The sequence below is a fragment of the Protobothrops mucrosquamatus genome, unplaced genomic scaffold (assembly GCF_001527695.2).
Source record: "Protobothrops mucrosquamatus isolate PMUCROS unplaced genomic scaffold, P.Mucros_1.0 scaffold_18, whole genome shotgun sequence".
Classification (NCBI taxonomy): Eukaryota; Metazoa; Chordata; class Lepidosauria; order Squamata; family Viperidae; genus Protobothrops; species Protobothrops mucrosquamatus.
In genome coordinates this window covers 323,680-343,372 of record NW_015386094.1, presented here as the reverse complement: position 1 = coordinate 343,372, position 19,693 = coordinate 323,680, and the positions used below count along the sequence as shown (strand labels likewise).

Here is a 19,693-nt window from a genome sequence, read left to right as displayed (position 1 = left end):
TTTGAGGCATGCCTGGGTCAAGGACAGAACAGTTTATTAATTCCCCCAAATTAAAATGATTGTTTTCTTCAACAGATTTAAGATTCACAGCTAGCCTACAGGTAGATTAGGAAGCAAGCTGCTTGAGATATTAAGTGGTTATCTTCTAAGCTTCCAGAAGGTCAAGCCAATCATGCCTTCTCGGAGGCACAGGAATGCCACATCAGTTTGAACAGGGGGGATACATTTCATTCTAGCTGCCATTAAAAGGTTGCATAATCAGCAGCACAGGCCTTATACAAATTTTGAACTTTTTGAAAAAAATCCAGTCAGGTTGCCTAAGAGGTCTGACTCCTAGTAGTATTTCCAATGCAGTCTTGAGATCTGCAAGTGGTCTAATTAAAAATCAAAGCGCAAATCTGGCAAGCTATTTTATTGGCTTGGCTGAGGATCCATCTGGCTCCAACTGGACTGCTTTCCTTTCTAATATCTGACAATCCTCGGCTGCAATGGTGGAATACTATTATGAACAGGTTGACATCATTTGGCCTCTCTCCAGGATATGAGCTATTTTCAGGGTTTGGTATTGCCAAAAAGATAAACAAGCAGTGACTGGCAAAACAATTTAAGCCATTTTTTTTACTAGTTGCCAAAGACTGAGAATCATTTACTTGGTTGCCACAAATTTTGTTTTGTGGCTCGAACCTGGCATACTACTGTATTTGCGGTAGTAGATATGTATTTATCTAATTACTGCAATTGGCCTTTAACTTTATTCTACTTTATTATATGTAATATTGTTCTGACCTAGGATTGTATTAATGTTTTTGTTTTGGTCACTGGCTTTAATAATCATGGCTATCGAATCCATGATGTCTTTAGCAGCTCAATAGCAAGGGCAACAATAAACCAAATAAACAGCAACAGCAAGAAGCGGCATCTTAATTCAGCGGGTGTGTTTGAACATGACAACTGAACAAGGGAGCCTGAACTCACTCAAGAGCCTGGGTTCACACAGCCAATGAATCATAGGCAAGCCACAAGGGCTGGGTTGGAGACCAAAACATGGTTGGCTAGTTTGTGGCTGAATAGGTCTTAAGCTGCTAAGTAAAAACACTCAGGTTGAGTTGTGCTCTGCACCTGGTGTCTCCACAAACACAATCGTATAACAGAAGACACCTGCCTCTGCCTTCCAGAACGTTTTGACTTCCCACTCTTCCGTCGACGCATTAACCAGCTGCAATCCTGGTTACATCCCGAGTCCAGGGAAAAGCAGCCAGCTGTTTCCAGCTGTTTAGCCTAGTGCTGCAGGGATTCCACCATTAGGCAGTCAGCCCAGCAACGTCACCCGCCCCCCGAGGGAAATAAACTTCGCTGCAGCCGATCGGTTTCCCTTCTGACTTTGATAATTTGCTTACTGCCACTTATTTATTGTAAACGAAGATCGGCAGAACATTTGGCTGCAAACAGAAGCTTACCGTCAATCCCTCCCCTTCGATCGCTCCCCCCCACCTCTTCGAAACAAAGCGGGGAGGGGGAACGCGCACCAACAGGAAAAACAGCTGAAGCCAGACAGGCGGGAAGGAAGGGAACCAGCCGCCCGCCGCTCTCCCACAGCAAGCGCCGCCCCTCGCAACCGCAACGCCCAATCAGCATTCAGCGAAGGCAGAGAAAGTTACTGACAGCTCTCTGCCTTTCTCTCCACTGGAAATCGCGGGCGGGGGGGGGGGGTCAAGTGGAGGAATACACGCCACCGCCTTATTTGCATGGTCCAATAGAGCGGCGGTATGCAAATGAGGCGCCAGACGGTTGGCCAGGGGTTGGCAGGATAACTCCGGCCCAAGGGATCCTTTGTCCCTCATTCCAGCTGGGCGGTGGAGAGCAGCCGAGGGCGGCCGGCGTTGCGGGACTAGATCGAGGGGCGCAAGGCTGCAAGCGGCGTGGAGCGAAGGAGACTCGGGCAAAGGGGGGCGTGCGGGCACAGTACGAGGAGGAGAGAGCAGCGACAGCAGCCGAGGCTGGGGATTGGCTTGCTGGAGAGACAGACCGCCGGTTTGCGGGAAAGCAAACGGGAGGAGAGAAGAGGAGCCCTCCAGGACGTCTAGAAGGCGAGAGGCGGCGGCGGCGGCACGGGGCAGAACGCCCGATCCCCGCGACCTCTTCCCGTCCTTCTCTGCAGGCACCTGCAGCTGCAACATGACCCTGGAAGATCTGGCTGGGGACCATCAGGCTTTTGGAAGGTACGGGGGGGGGGGGGATCAGCAGCGTCTGCCCTTTTGGCCGTCCGAGGAACGGCTGGTCGCCTGCAGAGGCGATCAGTTGCACGGTGGAAATTTGTAGTTTGGGGGGGGGGATCAAGCAGCGCGGAAGCCGCAGCAGGGATCACCCCGCTCGCGTTGCTTCGCCGGCCGGCCGGCCGGCAACCGCGACTGCCACCTCACAGCTGGGCAGGGGAGGAGGGGGGGACGGGGAGCCGGCCAGGCGCGGTGCAGAAGCGATCTGGGAAGAGGCGGTGCGGGGAAGGGAGATTTGCGCCTGTGTGGGAATAGAAACTAGGAGAGGCAGCGTTTTTTGTGCCTTCGTGTGTGTGTGTGTGTGTGTGTGTGTGTGTGTGAGTGTGTGTGTGAGGAGAGGGCGGCATGGCCTTTTCTGACAGGACACGGGAAGAAGGCGGACGAGTTTAGACAGCGGTCGCTCCAATAGACAGAAACGATCCCCCCCCCTCCCGGATCTCCTCCCCCTCCCTGCTTCTTTAGGAGCTGATCGGTTCCACTTGAGAGGACTGTTGGATCTTGAGTTATGCAGCATAGGCTGGCGGGGTGAGGGCCTTGGGGCTGGAGAGAAACGGCCCCTTAAGTGTATTATTACTATGGTGATCTTTGATGAGAAGAATACATTTTGGCTGGAGTTTGAGTTTTGAAACTTTTTTTTCTTCCCCTTCCTTGGGTTGCCAGCATGGAGAAGGTGGGGGATGCCCTGGAAGAAGTCCTGAGCAAAGCCCTGACTCAGAGAAGCATCACCGTTGGGGTGTATGAGGCTGCCAAACTACTCAACGTGTAAGTGGAGAGTGAGGTGGTGGTGCCTGACTGTCTTGACTTGGGAGTCCTCCCAAGTTCTTCATGGTTGATATTGCACTTTGGGGTTTATGGGTTGATTGATCTACCTCAGGAAACATCAGGGCGGGGATGATCTGTCGGGAAGCAAAGCTCCTGAACTTGCATTATGCAGGCAGGAAAAAAAAATAAATCCTGAGTTTCTTGCCAAATGCAGATGTGCCCAGCTTTCTCTGTGTTGATCATAGAAGCATTGCATTTGCAGTTATTTTATTTCTCTTTCCAAATTACCCACAATGCAAGAGTTCTAAGAGCCAAGTGACAGTTAAGCTAATGGAAACTGCTGACCAGGGATTTTGTTTTTGTCTTTGATGCTAAAATGTCATCAGGCTGTTTTAAAAAAAAAAAAAAAAAAGCCCTTTTTTTTCCACTCTAGGCTGGAACTGTGGATGCTGAGCATTTAAAAATCTAGTTCCTGTCATCTGAAGTTCAAGCCCATATAAGACAATGTCTTGGGCTTCTGCTTCTACCCAGACAAAATTATTTCCCATGTTTATAATATGCTCCATGACTTCAGTTCCTGTTTTGTCTCAGTTCCTCATTATAAAATACACCTATTATTGTTTGTCACACGGTGAATAATGCAATCTGTATTGTTTTATCCCTGCAGGGATCCAGATAATGTGGTGCTTTGCCTGTTGGCAGCAGACGAGGAAGACAACCAGGATGTTGCTTTACAAATTCACTTCACTCTGATTCAAGCTTTTTGTTGTGAAAATGACATTAATATACTTCGAGTGAATAACCCAAGCCGCCTTGCAGAGCTTCTGCTTTTAGGGGCAAGCGGAGGGGTTGAACAGCCTGCAGACCTGCACTGTGTGCTAGTAACAGTAAGTTTTGTTTTTCTTGAGAGATGGGGTATAAAACCTATTGGGACAGGATAATTTCTGTTGCTTCTTCATGGCCTGCCACTTAGCTATAATTGTAGCCAAGGTAAGCCTGAATTTCCAGCATTCTCACCTTTCTGCATCTGGTTCCAAGTGAGAATTTGCATGGCCTTTGCTTTAATTAGCCTTTTCCTCTGCACAAATTGTATCACAACCTCTCTCTTTGCTTATTGAGCATTTGAAAGCAAAGACCTGTACAAACATGTTTCATCCTGTTGACAACAGGAGTGTACAACCCCATGAGTCACCTTCCTACAGTAACTCCCTGCCTATATTTGTCTTTCCTCATTACTAATTAGCTCAAAGGTCATTATTAGATAATTCACTTGGCTGTGATTAAAAGACTGGTCACTGTTAGTAATTTGTGGCCTTGATGTCATTTGGGAACTGCTAAGTTATTCATAACTTCAGAAGACATACTTTAAGAAGTAGGTTTACAATATTTAATATATTTTTACATTCAAGTTGCAATAAAGGAATGCAGCCAATATTTCTGTAGGTCAAGCCCTTATTTGACATGAACTGCAAATACACTTTATACAGTTACTTGGCTGTTCATGCAAAGGCAAATGATTTGTTTGTAATTGTGAAATATGTGCATAATGCTAAGCTTGTGACTAAAATATTGATTTCTTATTTTTTTATCCAAACCATGCTGCAGACAGGTGTTTTTTTTTTAAAAAATCTACTTTTTATATTAGCTCTTTTGCTAATTATAGGGGGAGAAGCAACTCTATTAGGGTGAACTCCTGGATATTTTAAACAAAAGTTTAAATTTTCCCCCAAATCACTAAAGCAGCTTTGTTTTTATAAGATTAATTGAAGGTATTCAGTTGAATTTTCACCCATCCACCCACCAGCTCCCCAGTAATAAATGTTGCATTGCAGTCTTATCTAGAGCATTTTGTGTCTTTTATATATAGGTCCTTTTATTGTCAGCAGCATTTTACTTTGTGCTGACAGTGAACATTTTCTGTCTCCTCTCCTCTTGCAGAATCCACATGCTTCTCAATGGAAGGATCCAGCCCTAAGTCAGCTGATCTGCTTTTGCCGTGAAAGCCGCTACATGGATCAGTGGGTCCCCGTTATTAATCTGCCTGAACGGTGACAGCAGGCAAATAAGGTTGAACTGAATAGAGAAAAAGTTGCACTGAAGTTTCAAGATACTTTAGTTATTTGCTCAGGAAGTAATTTCCCAGCCTGACACAAGGATTACAGTAATTGAGGTCAAGTCAGTAGGCTGAGGTTGAACTGCACATTGTGTGAAACTGAAGGATGTTTGACAGCACGGTTGGTCAATGATGGACTCAAAGCAGAAGCCATGTTGAGGGAGCAATAGGAAGTCCCCAGAGGAAGTTAAGAGTTCTGCAAGACGGTTGTGAAATCAAGTGTGGCAGAGTTCCTTTCAGAAGCCACCAAGTGGGCTTAGTTGGCATTGTCAGAGAGGAAACTCCTAGTTTCTGTTTTAAATACCTTTCACTTTTGAGACCGAAAAGGTTTCGTTTACTCTAGCAACCATTCTCTTTTGTTTCAACACGCCCATTTCTTCAGTTTTCTTCTAAGAAGTATTAAATTATTTCGCAAGACCAGTGAAAGATTTATTTATGCTAGGGATTTTGTGCACCACTTGTATTAAAATGGTTGAACTGCTGCCTTTTAATGTTTGAAATTGGACTGTGTTCACTGAAATAAAACATTTAAAAATCACCAGGAAATGGTTGTTATTTTTTGCTTTTTAGGCTAGAGGCAACACAAAGTGTTGGTGTTGGTGAAACAATTCCTGGATCACGATTGTGACTATCATACAGCATGGCATTCAGCTTATATGTTTTTTGCACAATACTTTGGAAGTTTTGTTGTAACAGCATAACATCTGTGAATATGAGAATGTGCTGTGATTTATAAACCCCTTTAATAAAATAGAGGTTTCCCCCCAAACTTAATAATAATAATAATAATAATAATAATAATAGGCAAATAGGGAATTGGAAGGTCTTGTTTGCATTCAAAAGATGGAGCAGATAACACTGGAAAACTTAAAAAAATAATAAAAAAAAATGTGGTTCTGCAAAGGGATTAGCACACACCCGAAGATAAGAGTAGCTGTGCTATTCTTCTCGCACATATGATTGCCAATCAAACACACACACTCTCAAGGAATGATGGGTTCTCCTAAACGACATTTTGCCCTGAGTATCTGGGTAAAAAGGCAAATGAATCATCAGTAGAGGAGAGATGTATGTGGTCTAATAAGAGTCCAGGAAAAACAGCTGAAAAATAGTAATTGAAACAAAAAAAAACCCTCTGTCTTCTGCAAATGCCTCTTATTTTGTCTCATTACAAAGTATTGAAAGTGAAGTGCTCTGAATGCGGAGGGACTTGAAATGCCTCCAGTTTGATTTTCTATTACTCTTTAAAGACCCTTGAAGTATATGTTATATAATTGGACACACATTATTTAGTTAATTAATTTTTACCTGGCCTTTACTGTATTACTTTTATAAGGAACCCAAAGTGGCAAACATACCCTGTACTCGTTTCTCCTATTTTCTCCACAACAAAAACCTTGTGAGGTGAGTTGGACTCGGAGAATGATTGGCCCACAGTCGCCTAGCTAATTTTCATGCAAGGTGGGAGTAGAACTCACAATCTCCCGGTTTCTAGCCTGGTGCCTTAACCACTACATAAAATTGGCTAATTGAAAATAGAGCAAATCTCAGTAAAGCAGAGGAACTATCTACAGCAATAAATGTCGTGGGTTAGGCCAGGGGTAGGCATACCTGTTCTATTACATAGCGGGTAAGAGACAGCTTGTGATAGGTGGAAAGTGTTCCCAATTGCAATTCACACTGAACAGTATTCCATAATCTGTTATTTGTATAGACTAGAGACTGCTGAATGACTAGATCAGCCATCTGTAGCATATGCCTCTTGTAAGAAAAGGCATTAGTAGCCCCTCTTCTTTGTACAATTCTTCATAAGGAAATCTGCTTCAGAAATAACTTTTACTACATACACAATAGTGAGGCCGTGCTGTGTTTTAAAATCCCCAGCACCAGTAGCCTCTTCCACTCTAGGATTTTGAAAATGTGTTGAACCTTGGTTTCTAAGAACAGCTGTGCCACAGGAGGAAATTCAGGAGTTTGAGTCCCAGGTAAGGAAATCTGGGTACCTCTAGAAGCAGCTGGATTGTTTCATTCTATTCTCAAGCTAAAAGAATAGGGAACCTCTCTCATGAAATTGCTTAATTATTTTTCTAGCCCAAGTCCCAGTAATAGACCACAGAAAAAAGCTAACCTGCATAAACATCTGAAGTGGGCAAAAGAAAGATAATTACGAATTGGATTGGGATGCAGGGCATCATTTGTGGCTTAATTATTCAGTAAATATAAAATATTTGTAACAAGTTCAAAAACTAATCCACGTTACAGGAAAAATAGAAAATGGGAAATAAAAGCATATCAAACCTCAGTAATGAGTCTGGTTATCAGCTACTCAGCTTTCTTAGAAAGCATGACATTAAAAACACCAAATATGAAGCAAATAACAAAGTGTTAATAAGAAAGGAAAGCATACTATTATTTGAAATATGATACTGTCCCTTGAAACCTCAAATAGCTGCTTTGCCTGCAATTTTAAGTGTCAGCCATTCAAAATAATACCTACAATTATGGCCGACTTGGCTTTAAAAATATTTTCCAGTTTCCTTTTAAAACACTTAGAAAGCAGCTATTAAAACATGTAAGTTTTTTTAAAAAAGTTGTTTTTGAAAAGATGAGAGTAAGGAAGAGCATTATTGTCTAAAACAGTGTTTCTCAACCTTGACAATTTTAAGGCATGTGGACTTCAACTCCCAGAATTCCACAGCCAGCACTGCTGGCTGTGGAATTCTGGGAGTTGAAGTCCACATGCCTTAAAATTGTCAAGGTTGAGAAACACTGGTCTAAAAATTGTTGCTATGGAATCTTGAACCTGACTGATTAAAATGAATAGAGACTATTCAGCAACAGAACCAGATCGCTGAAACCAGATGGGCAGGTATCCTGCACAAAGTCAAAGATCTATGATTAGCCATAGTTTCATCAGCAACTAATGTTCGTATACAGCAACAGAACTTGAAAGTAGGTTACTAAATCATCACTTGAAACTGCTGGAATGAAAATCTGAAAAAATATATCAGTCCAAACCATCTTGTGCTGCCTGCAGTACGACTCTACATGAATTAGATATTTGGGAGGAAAGAGAGCCTTCGCTTACTGATGTCTTAAGTGTGTCATGCGATATTCACTGAGAAGATTTCAAGACTGAATTCACTTGGTCAGCCTTTCTCAACTTGGTACCTTTCTGCTGTATTGGACTATGGCTACCATCTTGATATTAAAAGATAATGGGAACTGCCATACGACACATCTATGTGACATGAGGCTTGAGGAGGTTGCATTGCAGACAAACAAACAAAAACCACCAGGGAAAACAAACTGCAATTTTCCCAACTGGACACTCTGCAATGACCCATCGTTCCCACCCACTACAATCACTTTATAAACCCTTCCTCATGTAGGAATATTGAGCAGAAACTCCACTCCAGTGCTGCAACAGATTAGTAGGACAAATGTTCACTCTCTTACTCAGCAGCCTGTGTCAGCACACCCACACAGAAATAATCACAGGGCAGGAAGATGGCCATTGCTCAACACAGACAAGCTTCCAAAATGTACCATTTAAGGGCAATGGAAACTTGTTTTTTTAGTGAATGTTTGGTATTCCATTCTAAAATGGCCCAACTGTAAACCATGTCTTTCTTAGGGGCTCAACCTTACTTTACAAAGAGTTCAGTAGCCTCAGATAAATGCATGGAATTGGATGGAAGATAGTATTAGAGGAGCTGCCAAGAACAGCAGTCAACAGAATTGGGCATCTGAAATGAGAAGTGAGACTAATCCTTGTTCACTAATCTTTTAAGCAGAATCTAGTCAAAGGAGGCATTGGTTGGATATGCCACCTATCCAAGGATCTCGTGCTTCCACAGAGCAGGTGAACATCCAACATGCAGTTTACCCCAGCCACAGGTACACAGCAAAACCAATTACCAATAGAAAGGCAGATATTCTGAGTGGTGGTGGTGGGTTATGTGGGCTTATCCTCTCCTTCACTTTTTCTTTCCTCAAAAGTACAACAAACATCAGCATACCAAGTGCAACATCACCCAGCGAGGAGGGCAGGGAGTCAAGATTTGCTACACCGGTTCTAGGATAGTACGAGGATTATCACCACATTGTTGAATAGAATCTGACCATGGCAAGTGCTATTCTTGTTATTCGTAACTGTCTCTTCAGGATAGAGCATGCAGAATCAAAGGTGAAATATGTTCACTATTCTTGAAGCTAAAAGGTCGGCATGCTCTGCAAACCATTTGCCAAGAAAGAATGTGCAGATGTCTTTATAGTTCAGTGTTCCTCTGAAATGGTTCAGTGAAGTCAGGCTGTAAAAGTAGAGGCCACCCTTTGGCTTTCCAACGGATGCCTTAAAACAATAATTGTATCAATAGCAGCAGAATGCGATTTCATTATATGCCCAACTCAAATCAATTTGTCATGTCATTATTAAACGATGCAACTAAAGTGATTTATTATTTCTAACACACTTAAATCCAGTGCAGTGCAATGATAGGCAGAAAACAGTATGAAAAGAAGTGATATTTAATTAAAGGATTTTATATCCATGATACTAAATATATTAGCTGTGAAAAGGAATCTTAATTACATTTTTTTTAACCCTTCTAGTGTTTGCAAGAAACCATCTTCCAAGAGCAATCACATTGTATAGAGAGGTACAATGAAAGCAAACATATTACAGACTGTTCATGAAAGATAAAACAAAACTATTAAAATAATTTCATGCATTTTTTTTTACTTCAAAGGCAAATCATGGTATTTATTCTTTTCAATGCAACATTACAATAACACAAAAACAATAATTTTGTGAGAGCAAGAAAAAAAAACAGAGAAGATTGTAAGAAATAAAGTAGATTACTGTTATTATATTTAAAAGGGATAAATAAAGAGCAGCGTGTCTCTACAATACAGTATTATTTTTCTTGCGTGATGTTTCAATCAAAGCACCAAGGTGGAGGTTAGTGGTACAATGACTAAAAACTCCTTGTTAAGTTTTATACTCTTATCTTCAAACTTCACAATAGTGCAGGAGTTACTATTTTAAATTAAAGGTGTTCATTTTTTTACCCTATTCTGTTAATCACAATAACCTAAGCACCATTGCAGCAAGTCCCACTGAAGTGAATCCAAGGCAATAGATACCAATGCAATGTTCTCAGTTTCTTGTTTGTGGTATCACCATCACACATAAGCAATGTGTGTATGTTTCAACTCTCAATATATATATATATAAAAAAAAAGTTATGAAAAGCTGGTGAAGGGTGAAGAGGCATCTAGCAACAACTTAAACTTGGGAGAGAAATAACCCAAAGCAGCTAGTTACATTTTGGTTCTGAATTGATTGTTGCTTTGATTGAAAACTGCTACATTTCAATCAATACAAGAAACCAAACAGGTTGACCACCCATGAGTCTTTCAAGGGGAAGTCCAAATGCATTCATAAATGGAAGTTGGCACAACACTTCACTTGGCTCAAATGAAAACATCTGCAGTTTATAACACAAGTGTTTTCAATAATTATCTTCGGTTTGTAAAATACATGCGAATGATTAAAATTTAAAGCACTGCTGGTGAAAATATTGGTTTGGGTCCAAAGCACCACAGCATAAATCGAATTGCTGCTTGCGTTGCTCTGCAAACACAAAGAAAGCAGTTTCCAGACTGCTTTAGGATGCAAGTTCATAGCAGTTCCCGTGCTTCCTCTGGCACATGTACAGAACCATCTTTGGTTGTATTGTACAACACTATACATGCTTACTTAGAAATAAGCCCCATTATAATGAATAGTGGTTATTAAAACCACAAGAGATTGTAGCCTCTGAATGGGCTCTTATGTATGTCTTGTCAGCACTGCTCACTTGTGAAATGGGACTTTCTCCCTTGCACGCATATATTGTATTGGCTTGGATTCTTAGTATTCCTTTTTCTTGGGAACATATTAGAGTGAGGCTAAAACATTGCTTTTGGGGACATAATCGAGCTTATCCCGCATATGGCAGGGCATATTTGGATCCAACCTATTTTGGCCTGGTGCTATAACACTACAACACGGCGAATGCACAAGTGTGGTAAGATTTTAACAACAAAAGATCACATTCTGGAAGAAGGCAATGGCAAACCACTTCTATATTTGCTGCCCCAAAGCCACATGGATGTGTCTGTGAAGCCATCAGGAGCTGAGCACAACTTTAAAAGGCTAAAGTAGCATGATTACCCACTCAACAGAACAAAAAGCGCAGAAAACAGGCCCAATATCAAGGCGTCATAACTCAAGCCTTAATTTGGAAAAATGTGAGCTGAGAAATGGGTAGAAGAAATTAGAAAAAAATAACGGCACTGGTCAATTGCAAGGCAACATCTAAAGGTTTCCTTCTTTCTTTTGGTAATGCCTTCTCTAGCCAATTTGTCTTCTCTCCTATCAGGCAAGATAGGATGCTTTTTTAGATCCTGATCACCAAGTGTTAATCTTAGCTTTGACTAAACAATGTAACAAGTGAAACGTCATTTATTAAATGCTCAGTCATTTGAGGGTATTTAAGTGAGCTACAGAGGTTCTTCATCTATCGTAAATAATCTGATTTTAAAATTTAAGGATATGGACCTTCCAATCTTACGTGAAATAGAGCCTAAATGGGAGGCAAGGAGCAATCATAATCAGTTTAAACTTCTCACTAGGGCGAGTAAGTGAATGTGTCCAAATTTATTCTACATTAAAGCATACGGAGCAGTATTTGCTGGTGACAGTGTAGTGTTTGCAACATGGAAAATGCTTTTGTTTGCATATCAGTTTATATATATATATACTGAATTCATTAAAAATGATCACAATCATTTAAATAGCATATTCATTGTATATGAAAATATAAAATTGATGAACGCATCGAGATTTTTTTAAATTGCATTCATCTGATGAGAATAGGTCTAAAAAGAGCAACATTCTAATTGTTTTTAAAAATACTGATATTTGGGATACGATTTGTAGGAAACAGGTTGGGTTGGTGATGGGTGAGAAAACATCCAGCATCAACTTCAGCTTTTACAAGGTGTCCATTTAGTAATGGCAATACCAATGTATTCATTACAAATAATTATACTGACTCTCTTAGAGTTGACAGGCCTGCCAATGCAGTCTCTCCTCATTTATTATAGGCTTATTGCAATGAGTATCAACTCTGACACTTGAGAGCTTCAATACTTTATGGCCATAATGTATGAACTTAGGTACATGATCTGTACATCAGAGGTCCATGTACTGGTGTGAATTAACCACTTCCATGTAGCAAAGTCAAACATAGGCTGACCTTTTCTGCTGGATTTTACTTCTTAGGTTAAGATCATAACACAAGCCTAACTACTGTCTGGTTCAACACAATTAACAGAAATGCAAGTTAACCCATGTTGTTGTTGCCATGGACTAACAGTTGCAAGGATCATTCTTTATAAAGCAGATTTATATAGCTGACAAATCAACCGCTGTCCAATATCTTGAAACAAACCAAAAGATAGGTCATCTCGTGATTTGGGGATAGGAACTTAAGACTTGATATCAGAAAAGACACTGTTTTAAATTATGATAGCAACTAAGATGGCACCAAATTCCAGCTAATCCAATTAATTAATTGTACGTCGATTAAGTGATGAGCAGACTGACGTAAAATAAGCAAAATCAATGCAGAAGTGTGGTTTTGTTATCAGTTCCGTGCTATCTTTAGGAAGCTATTTTAGTTTTTAAAATGTGTTAAATTTATATTTTGGGAACGTGAAGGCAAAAAGAAGTACAGTATCAACACAGCAGCATGCAGCACTAATACAGTTCTTCACAAGCAGCTTGATTAATGCAGTGAAGAGCACCAGTAAGTTGGGTAGGGACTTTGGCTTACCAGCTCTGCAGCTAGCTTCTCAATACAGTTACGGTGAAACCAAGTGTGTGTTTAGCTGTCACCAAGCAGATACAAACACTATGGACGTCTAGGTCTTCTTAACAGGAATAAATCTTTGAAGGGGGGGGTGTCCCTTGGCTGGTTGAAAATGATTGCTTCTGGGAGAGCACTATTGGTTGACTTTGCGCTCTGTACTAAAGTTTCTATGAAGGAAATCTAACCGTGCATTTGAGGGCCTTTATATATGGGGCAATTCTTTTCCCCTCTTGAGGAACAACAACAAAAAGCTACAATTAATCCATCTTCAAAATACAGAGCTATGGCAGATCACAATAATACAATAAAAATTAAAAGGCCAAACAAACAGAATACAGATGCATACTCCTGGCTTAAAATGTATCAGTGTTGCTTCTTTTTATTCAGTATTTCATTACCACGTGACCGGTACCCAAATTCATTAATAATGTTAACATACAGAAGAGATTGGTTGCTGCTGCCGAGAACTGCTATAACCCTTCAAGCATTTATTTAGCACAACCACTGATTTTAATAGGCCTTGTGCAGAAGCAGTAGCACCATAGATTTCACTCGGAGTCTCTCTTCCTACTTAGTGATTGTTTGACATTTATGAAATGTACATTTGGGGATCAAACTGAAAAAAAAGCCTGAAAGCTTCCAAAAATCAGTTCATTAGAAACTGTGTAGGAAAGGCAAAGGACAGAATTCCTCTTAAAGACAAAAAGAAAAGGAGGAAAAATTTTTAGACACCATTATCACAATCAATATGAATTTAGTGTAGTCTACATTTCAGTGGAAACAAAAGATAGATTAAAGGAGCTAGATGTCGCTTTTCAAAACTCATTTTGAGAATCAGAATTTATGGTATGTACAAAGGTGTAGGTTTTTAAGACATTTTTGAGAGCTTAAGATATACTAAATAGTGAAAGCATGAACTGCAGAAATCCTACCAATAAATGCATCAATGAACTCTGAAGAGTGCACTTCAAAGAATGCACTCTGGAATGTGTCTATACATCTAAACGAACATATGCACACACCCAAGATATAGACTCCATTTACATATACAAGGTACACACTGGTATAAAATCAAATGCAAAAGAAAGCTTGATTAGCACTCTAGGCTTGTCTACCTCACTACTCTGTAAATGAAGCTCAGGCAACTTTGGTCTTGATAGTTCAATCCTTGGATCTGTGAACACTCACTGCATTTTAAAATCAAGCCTATCCCAGCCCAGCCCAGCCCAGCCCGGTTCAACCCAACAAAGCCAACAGAATCCATGCCTAACAACATTTGTAGAACCCCTCCATTTTGCAAGAAGTAACTTTTAGAACCGTATGCCTGGCATTTAGGATGGGACAAACAAACACTCAAGGAAACTTAAAAGTTCATTCATACACAAGGTGGAAATAAGTTGCTGTTTTATGCAATGGCTACCAGGTGACCTTCAGGTTACTTCTCTAAGAATTGGCTAGGTTGGTTTTGCAGGGGAAGGTTTTGAAGGCATCTTGCTGCTTTGCCTATAGAATAATGCAGGTTTTTTTATCCTTGAAGGGATTTTCTGAAGCAGGTATGCCCATTAGTAAAGGATCCTTCCTGGCATGTTCCTCACAGTAGCACATTAGATCTGCTGATGCCTTCGACACCTGCAGAGGAAAAAAGGTGCAGAATTATCAATTTTCCAAAAAAAGCTTCCCTTAATAAAGTGAATTTGAATATACATTCATTGAATATGCCCCTGTGTACCCCCCCCCCAAATACTCTGTGGTCTTTTAGCTTTTGTTTATGAATGAGACTTCGGTAGTAAATAAACAAATTGCAAAATGAGAAGCCATATTTATGCAGAAATATGATTTAAAGTAGGTATGCATTACTTTTCATTTTCTGTTCTTCACATATGCATCTTAAGAAGTCTGGGAATGCCTATGGCATTCTTATTTTTCACAAAGAAATCACAGCCCTGATGTTCTAGAGTCTAGTCTAAGGGACCAGGTTGATCAAGATACAACAGAGACATAATCAAGTACATCTTGGTGGCAGCTTTCTATAAATGGCTAGAGAATCACAGAACAAGAATTGGAAGAGTCTATTCAGACCACCAGGTTAACCCCTTGCTCGATGCAGGATTCACAATTAAATCATCCTAGGTAGAGAGTTGTCCTTCTACTTCAACATTCAAAACAGGGAAGCCTATCATCTCTTTGAATAACTGGTTCCACTGTCAACCTGTTTTACGATTTGAACATCATTACTAACATTCAATCAGAACCTATCTTTCTAGGATTTAAATCTATTCTTCCACGGCCTGCACTTTGGAATAGGAATGGACAGGCCTTGGCCTTCTATGTGACATCCCTTAATTTGAAGAATGCTATAATAGGCCCTCTCAAGCATTGTTTCTCAAGGTTAAACATCTCCAGCCCGTTCTCTCTCTCTTCTTGAGATTTGGTTTCCCTGTTCCCTGAAATCATTCTTGTTGTCCTTCTCTAAACCCAGATCTGTAAGACATGGTGACTGAAAATGGCACAGTACTTGAAATTAGGTCTGAGCAAAGCAGAACAATGATTACTACTTTCTGTAATTTGGAAATTATACTTTTGTTAACTGCATTTGCCTGTTTTAGTAGCCTGTTGACTTGTATTTAATTTGTAATCAACAACTATTCCATTTTCTTCACAAATACAGGTAATCCTTGACTTATGACCATAATGGAACTTGCCCGTTATGGTTGTAAGTCGTGAAAGTAGTAAAGCTTGTCATCACATGTGGTGGTTGTTAAGCAAACACTGCAGTCATAAAGTGAGCTCATTGTTTGCTATGGGCTGTTTTTGTCAAAAACCAGAAGTAAAACATGATTATATGACTGCAGCTCACTGCTAATGACTGAACTTGTGGGCCAGTTAGAGAATTCCCACCATGTAGTGACATTGGTGATCATTGGAGTGTGTGTGTGTGTGTGTGATACTTTGGAACTGTATCATACCTTTAAGGGAATCTATCAGAATTTTTAATGGCTGCTAAGCGATGGCTCATAATTTGAGGACTACTTTTACTCTTACTAAGCCAAGTATCCCACACCCTATCTTTATGCAATTGGTATGTATTTACTAAATTATTGTTCCCTCAATTTTTTGTCATCTTCAGATTTGTTAAGTATTCCCTTTACTTTTTCACCCATGTCAATATTGAAAAAGATCCAGGACTGATTCCTTCCTCTAATTGGATCAATAACAATCGATAAACATGCCTGCAAACTGAGTTTTGAACCAGTTATGTATCAACTTAATTATCATGCCATCCAACCCATACTTAACCAGCTTTCTAATCAGCAGGTCAAATGCTTTTGATGACGTCAAAATATATTACAGTTATAATTATAATCTGGACCAGAATTTCCATCACTAAGCAGTGCAGACGTAAAGTGCAAAGTCATATGGTCGCATCATTTAGCAATGGCAATGCTCATTACCATTGCTAAGGAGAATTGTGGGTTGTTAAGTGAGGCCCTCTTTGCAATTTCCTAACAAAGTCAGTGGGGAAGCCAGCAAGAAGTTGCCAGTCTTAGGTGGCTTGCAAGCAGGCAGGCAGGCAGGTAAATAGCTGCTGCTGGGTGTGAGAGGGACTGAGGAGGTGCATGGGTGGCCAGGGAGGTGTGGAGGAAGCATGTCAGGGGGGAGAGGCTGCATGGGAGTATGCGAGTGGCTGGGGTACCAATCAGTGCAATGAGGTTTGGGAAGGGCGTGTGGGCGAGAGAGACTTACCAGAGCAACTTGTGACCTTCATTGGTGGCTTCCCTATTGACTTTGCTTGTGAGAAGCTGCCAGGGAAGGTCACAAATTGTGATAATGTAAGCATGGGTCACTGCAACTCTCGTAAGCACAAGCCAGTTGCCAATTGTCCAATTATAATCATGGAGTGGGAGGACAGTTGGAACTTCTAGGACTGTTCATAACCACCATTCATTCAAGCACTGTCCTAACTTCAAAAGGTCGCTAAATGAATGGCCATTAACGAGGATTACCTGTATGTCTACAAGAAGAATATGCAGTATCCTCCATGCATGAATTATTCCATGCATAGAACTGGCTTTCGATGGTCTGTAACTCAAACCAAACCATGCATGTTTCAGATATTTTGATTTATATACAGATCAAAAGGGTCTCAAAAGATAAAAGGCAGACAAGCCAGCACACAAACCATGCAGAGGAGGAGTGAAAACAGGGGATTAAATGAATTAACTTTTCCCAATTTGCCTTATAAAATCATTTTTGTTTTGGTTGAAACCCAATTACCGAAGTATTCTGGATTTTGTTTTTGCCAAAGAACGGCTCACCGAACCAGTTTGGCAGAACTTCCATAATGGAAGAGTGTATATCAGGTTTACAACAATCTATGTTTTTCATTTCATGCACATCCTTAGCCTACAGCAATCCCACAACCTATTATGGAATTTGCTTGATCCAAAAAAAGAGATAATCGTCTGTCTGCAAAGACTCATTCATGACAAATCCATGCTGATTTGCTATCATTGTTTTCAAGGTGCTGAGAGTTGCTTATGATTTGCTCTAGAATTTCTGCAGGTATTGATGGCATACTGATTGGTCTGTAATTTGCTAAATGTTTTGCTTTCTGTGTTTTCTGATTTTGAAAAATGTGTGGGAATTGTGACTAGATCATCAGCTAGCTCCTCTCTACCCTGCAATTAATCTGATACTAGAGGTTTAAACTTATTAAAGATGAATTCTCTGATCATATTTTTTTATCCACCTCAAGGTTCATTTCTGCCACTTCCCCCGGCTCTTTACAAGAAGAAAAAGACTGCATCAAAATAGAATTTGAGCAACTGTGACTTTTTCCTTAGCTTTCTGCTAACACTGAGTATATACTAATATTTTTCTTTTTATTTCAAATATACCTAATAGCCCTTTTTGTTCTTCTTGGGATTCTTTGCTTTGATTTCTTATCCTAGCCTTTCACTTTCCTGACGCTAACTCTATTGTTCCAATTCACTGTCTTTATTATTGCTTGTATTTATCCTTTTTATTTTTCCCGATCCAACAAAAGGTTGGAGGGAAATTGTGTCAGAGTCTTGGGACTCTGTTTCTCTGGAAGTCAGCAGGATAACTCTTTGAAAACTGAACAGAACAGGATCAAAATTACATCATGACTTATGTGACTAACCAGCATAATCTCCAAATGTGTTTCTATTACAGGGATCTAACCATTGGCCCTGAAGTTTCATTAAGCAAAAGACATTAGACCCACAAAGCCATATTCCAATAATTTCAATAATATGATTTTTTAAAAAGCATTTTAAAACAGAAGAGGAGAGACAGAGAGTGCACGTTAAATAATAAACGCATAGTTCGTAACAAGAAAATATATTTTGCTTAACCTTTATCCTTTCTATAGATGCTTCTATTCTCAACTGCTGGACAGTTCTTCTTGCTTGAGCTATGTTGTTTGTTGTGCCAGACGTTTTGCTAGACATTCTCAGCGAACTCTTCCAAGCCCTGTAAAGAAAAGACCATGGGTTGCTTTGCTGGCTAAAAATCATAATTAATCAACAACCGGAACAAAGGTTCAGAATATTTCATGTCTTCCAATGTAATAGTAACTAAGCTTTCACAGCAGAAGAAGAAAATAACTTTGCAATAGTAAAGTTGATAAAATATTGGGAACAATGAGTTTATACAGTAAATGTAGAAATCTTTTATTTTTAAGCACACTAGGAGTGCCAGTTCATAACCATGAATGATCTTTTTTTCGAACATTTTATAAATGGAAACAAGCAGTAGAATTGTTGTTTTCAAAAGACATGCAGTGTATTTATTCACACAAAAAAGTAATAAGATACACGGAAATGTATTCTTCTTACTGAATGTTATACACCTTTAATGTTCAAAGTACTTTTCTATTCTTCTGCAGTTGGTCTCTTTAGAATTAGATCACCTGCTAAATATATTTGGTCTAATGCAGGGGTCTTCAAACTTGGCCCTTTTATGACTTGTGGACTTCAATTCCCAGAATTCCTCAGGCAGGGCGCCTGGCTGAGGAATTCTGGGAGTTGAAGTCTACAAGTCATAAAAGGGCCAAGTTTGAAGACCCCTGGTCTAATGGTTAAGGCAAGTACAGGCAGGTATTCAAGGTTTATGCCCATTAGACCATCTGCTAATTATACCATAGGTAGATAGCTCTCTGTGTGGGTAGGTGTGTATATGTACACACATGCCCATGAAGAGAGTGAGAATGAGAAGGCGCACAAACCAGTTTGGTCTAGTACAGGGGTAGGCAACCTTGGCTCTGCTGGCTCAGGAATTCTGGGAGTTGAAGTCCACGAGTCATAAAAGAGCCAAGGTTGCCTACCCCTGGTCTAGTAGTTAAGGCACCAGGCTAAAAACCAGGATTCTGTGAGTTCTACTCCCACCTAAGACATGAAAACCAGCTGGATGACTTTGGGCCAGTCACACTATCTCAGCCCAACCTACCTCATAGAGTTATTGTTATGAGGAAAACAGGAGCAGAAAGGAGTATTAGGTAGGTTTGCCACCCTGAGTTATTTATAAAAATAAGAAAGGCAGGAAATACACATACCAAGGATCAAAATCATCACAGGCTTTTAATGCAAAGTGGTCTATGA

At 40.2% G+C, this 19,693-nt stretch overlaps 2 protein-coding genes across 2 annotated transcripts; one reads left to right on the top strand and one right to left on the bottom strand.

Moving 5' to 3' along the window:
• Positions 1–2,769: 2,769 nt before the first annotated feature.
• GADD45A (growth arrest and DNA damage inducible alpha) lies at positions 2,770–5,702 on the top strand. Its single transcript, XM_015828798.1, has 3 exons — positions 2,770–3,035; positions 3,703–3,922; positions 4,974–5,702. Exons 1-3 carry the CDS (start codon positions 2,935–2,937, stop codon positions 5,085–5,087), a joined length of 435 nt encoding a protein of 144 aa, XP_015684284.1. The 5' UTR covers positions 2,770–2,934; the 3' UTR covers positions 5,088–5,702.
• Positions 5,703–13,416: 7,714 nt separating this feature from the next.
• On the bottom strand, positions 13,417–18,560 carry GNG12 (G protein subunit gamma 12). The gene is made up of 2 exons (XM_015828698.1): positions 18,449–18,560; positions 13,417–14,699 (listed from the first exon to the last, which is right to left on the bottom strand). The coding sequence occupies exons 1-2, from the start codon at positions 18,542–18,544 to the stop codon at positions 14,574–14,576; spliced, it is 222 nt and encodes a 73-aa protein (XP_015684184.1). The 5' UTR covers positions 18,545–18,560; the 3' UTR covers positions 13,417–14,573.
• Between the last annotated feature and the right edge of the window lie 1,133 nt (positions 18,561–19,693).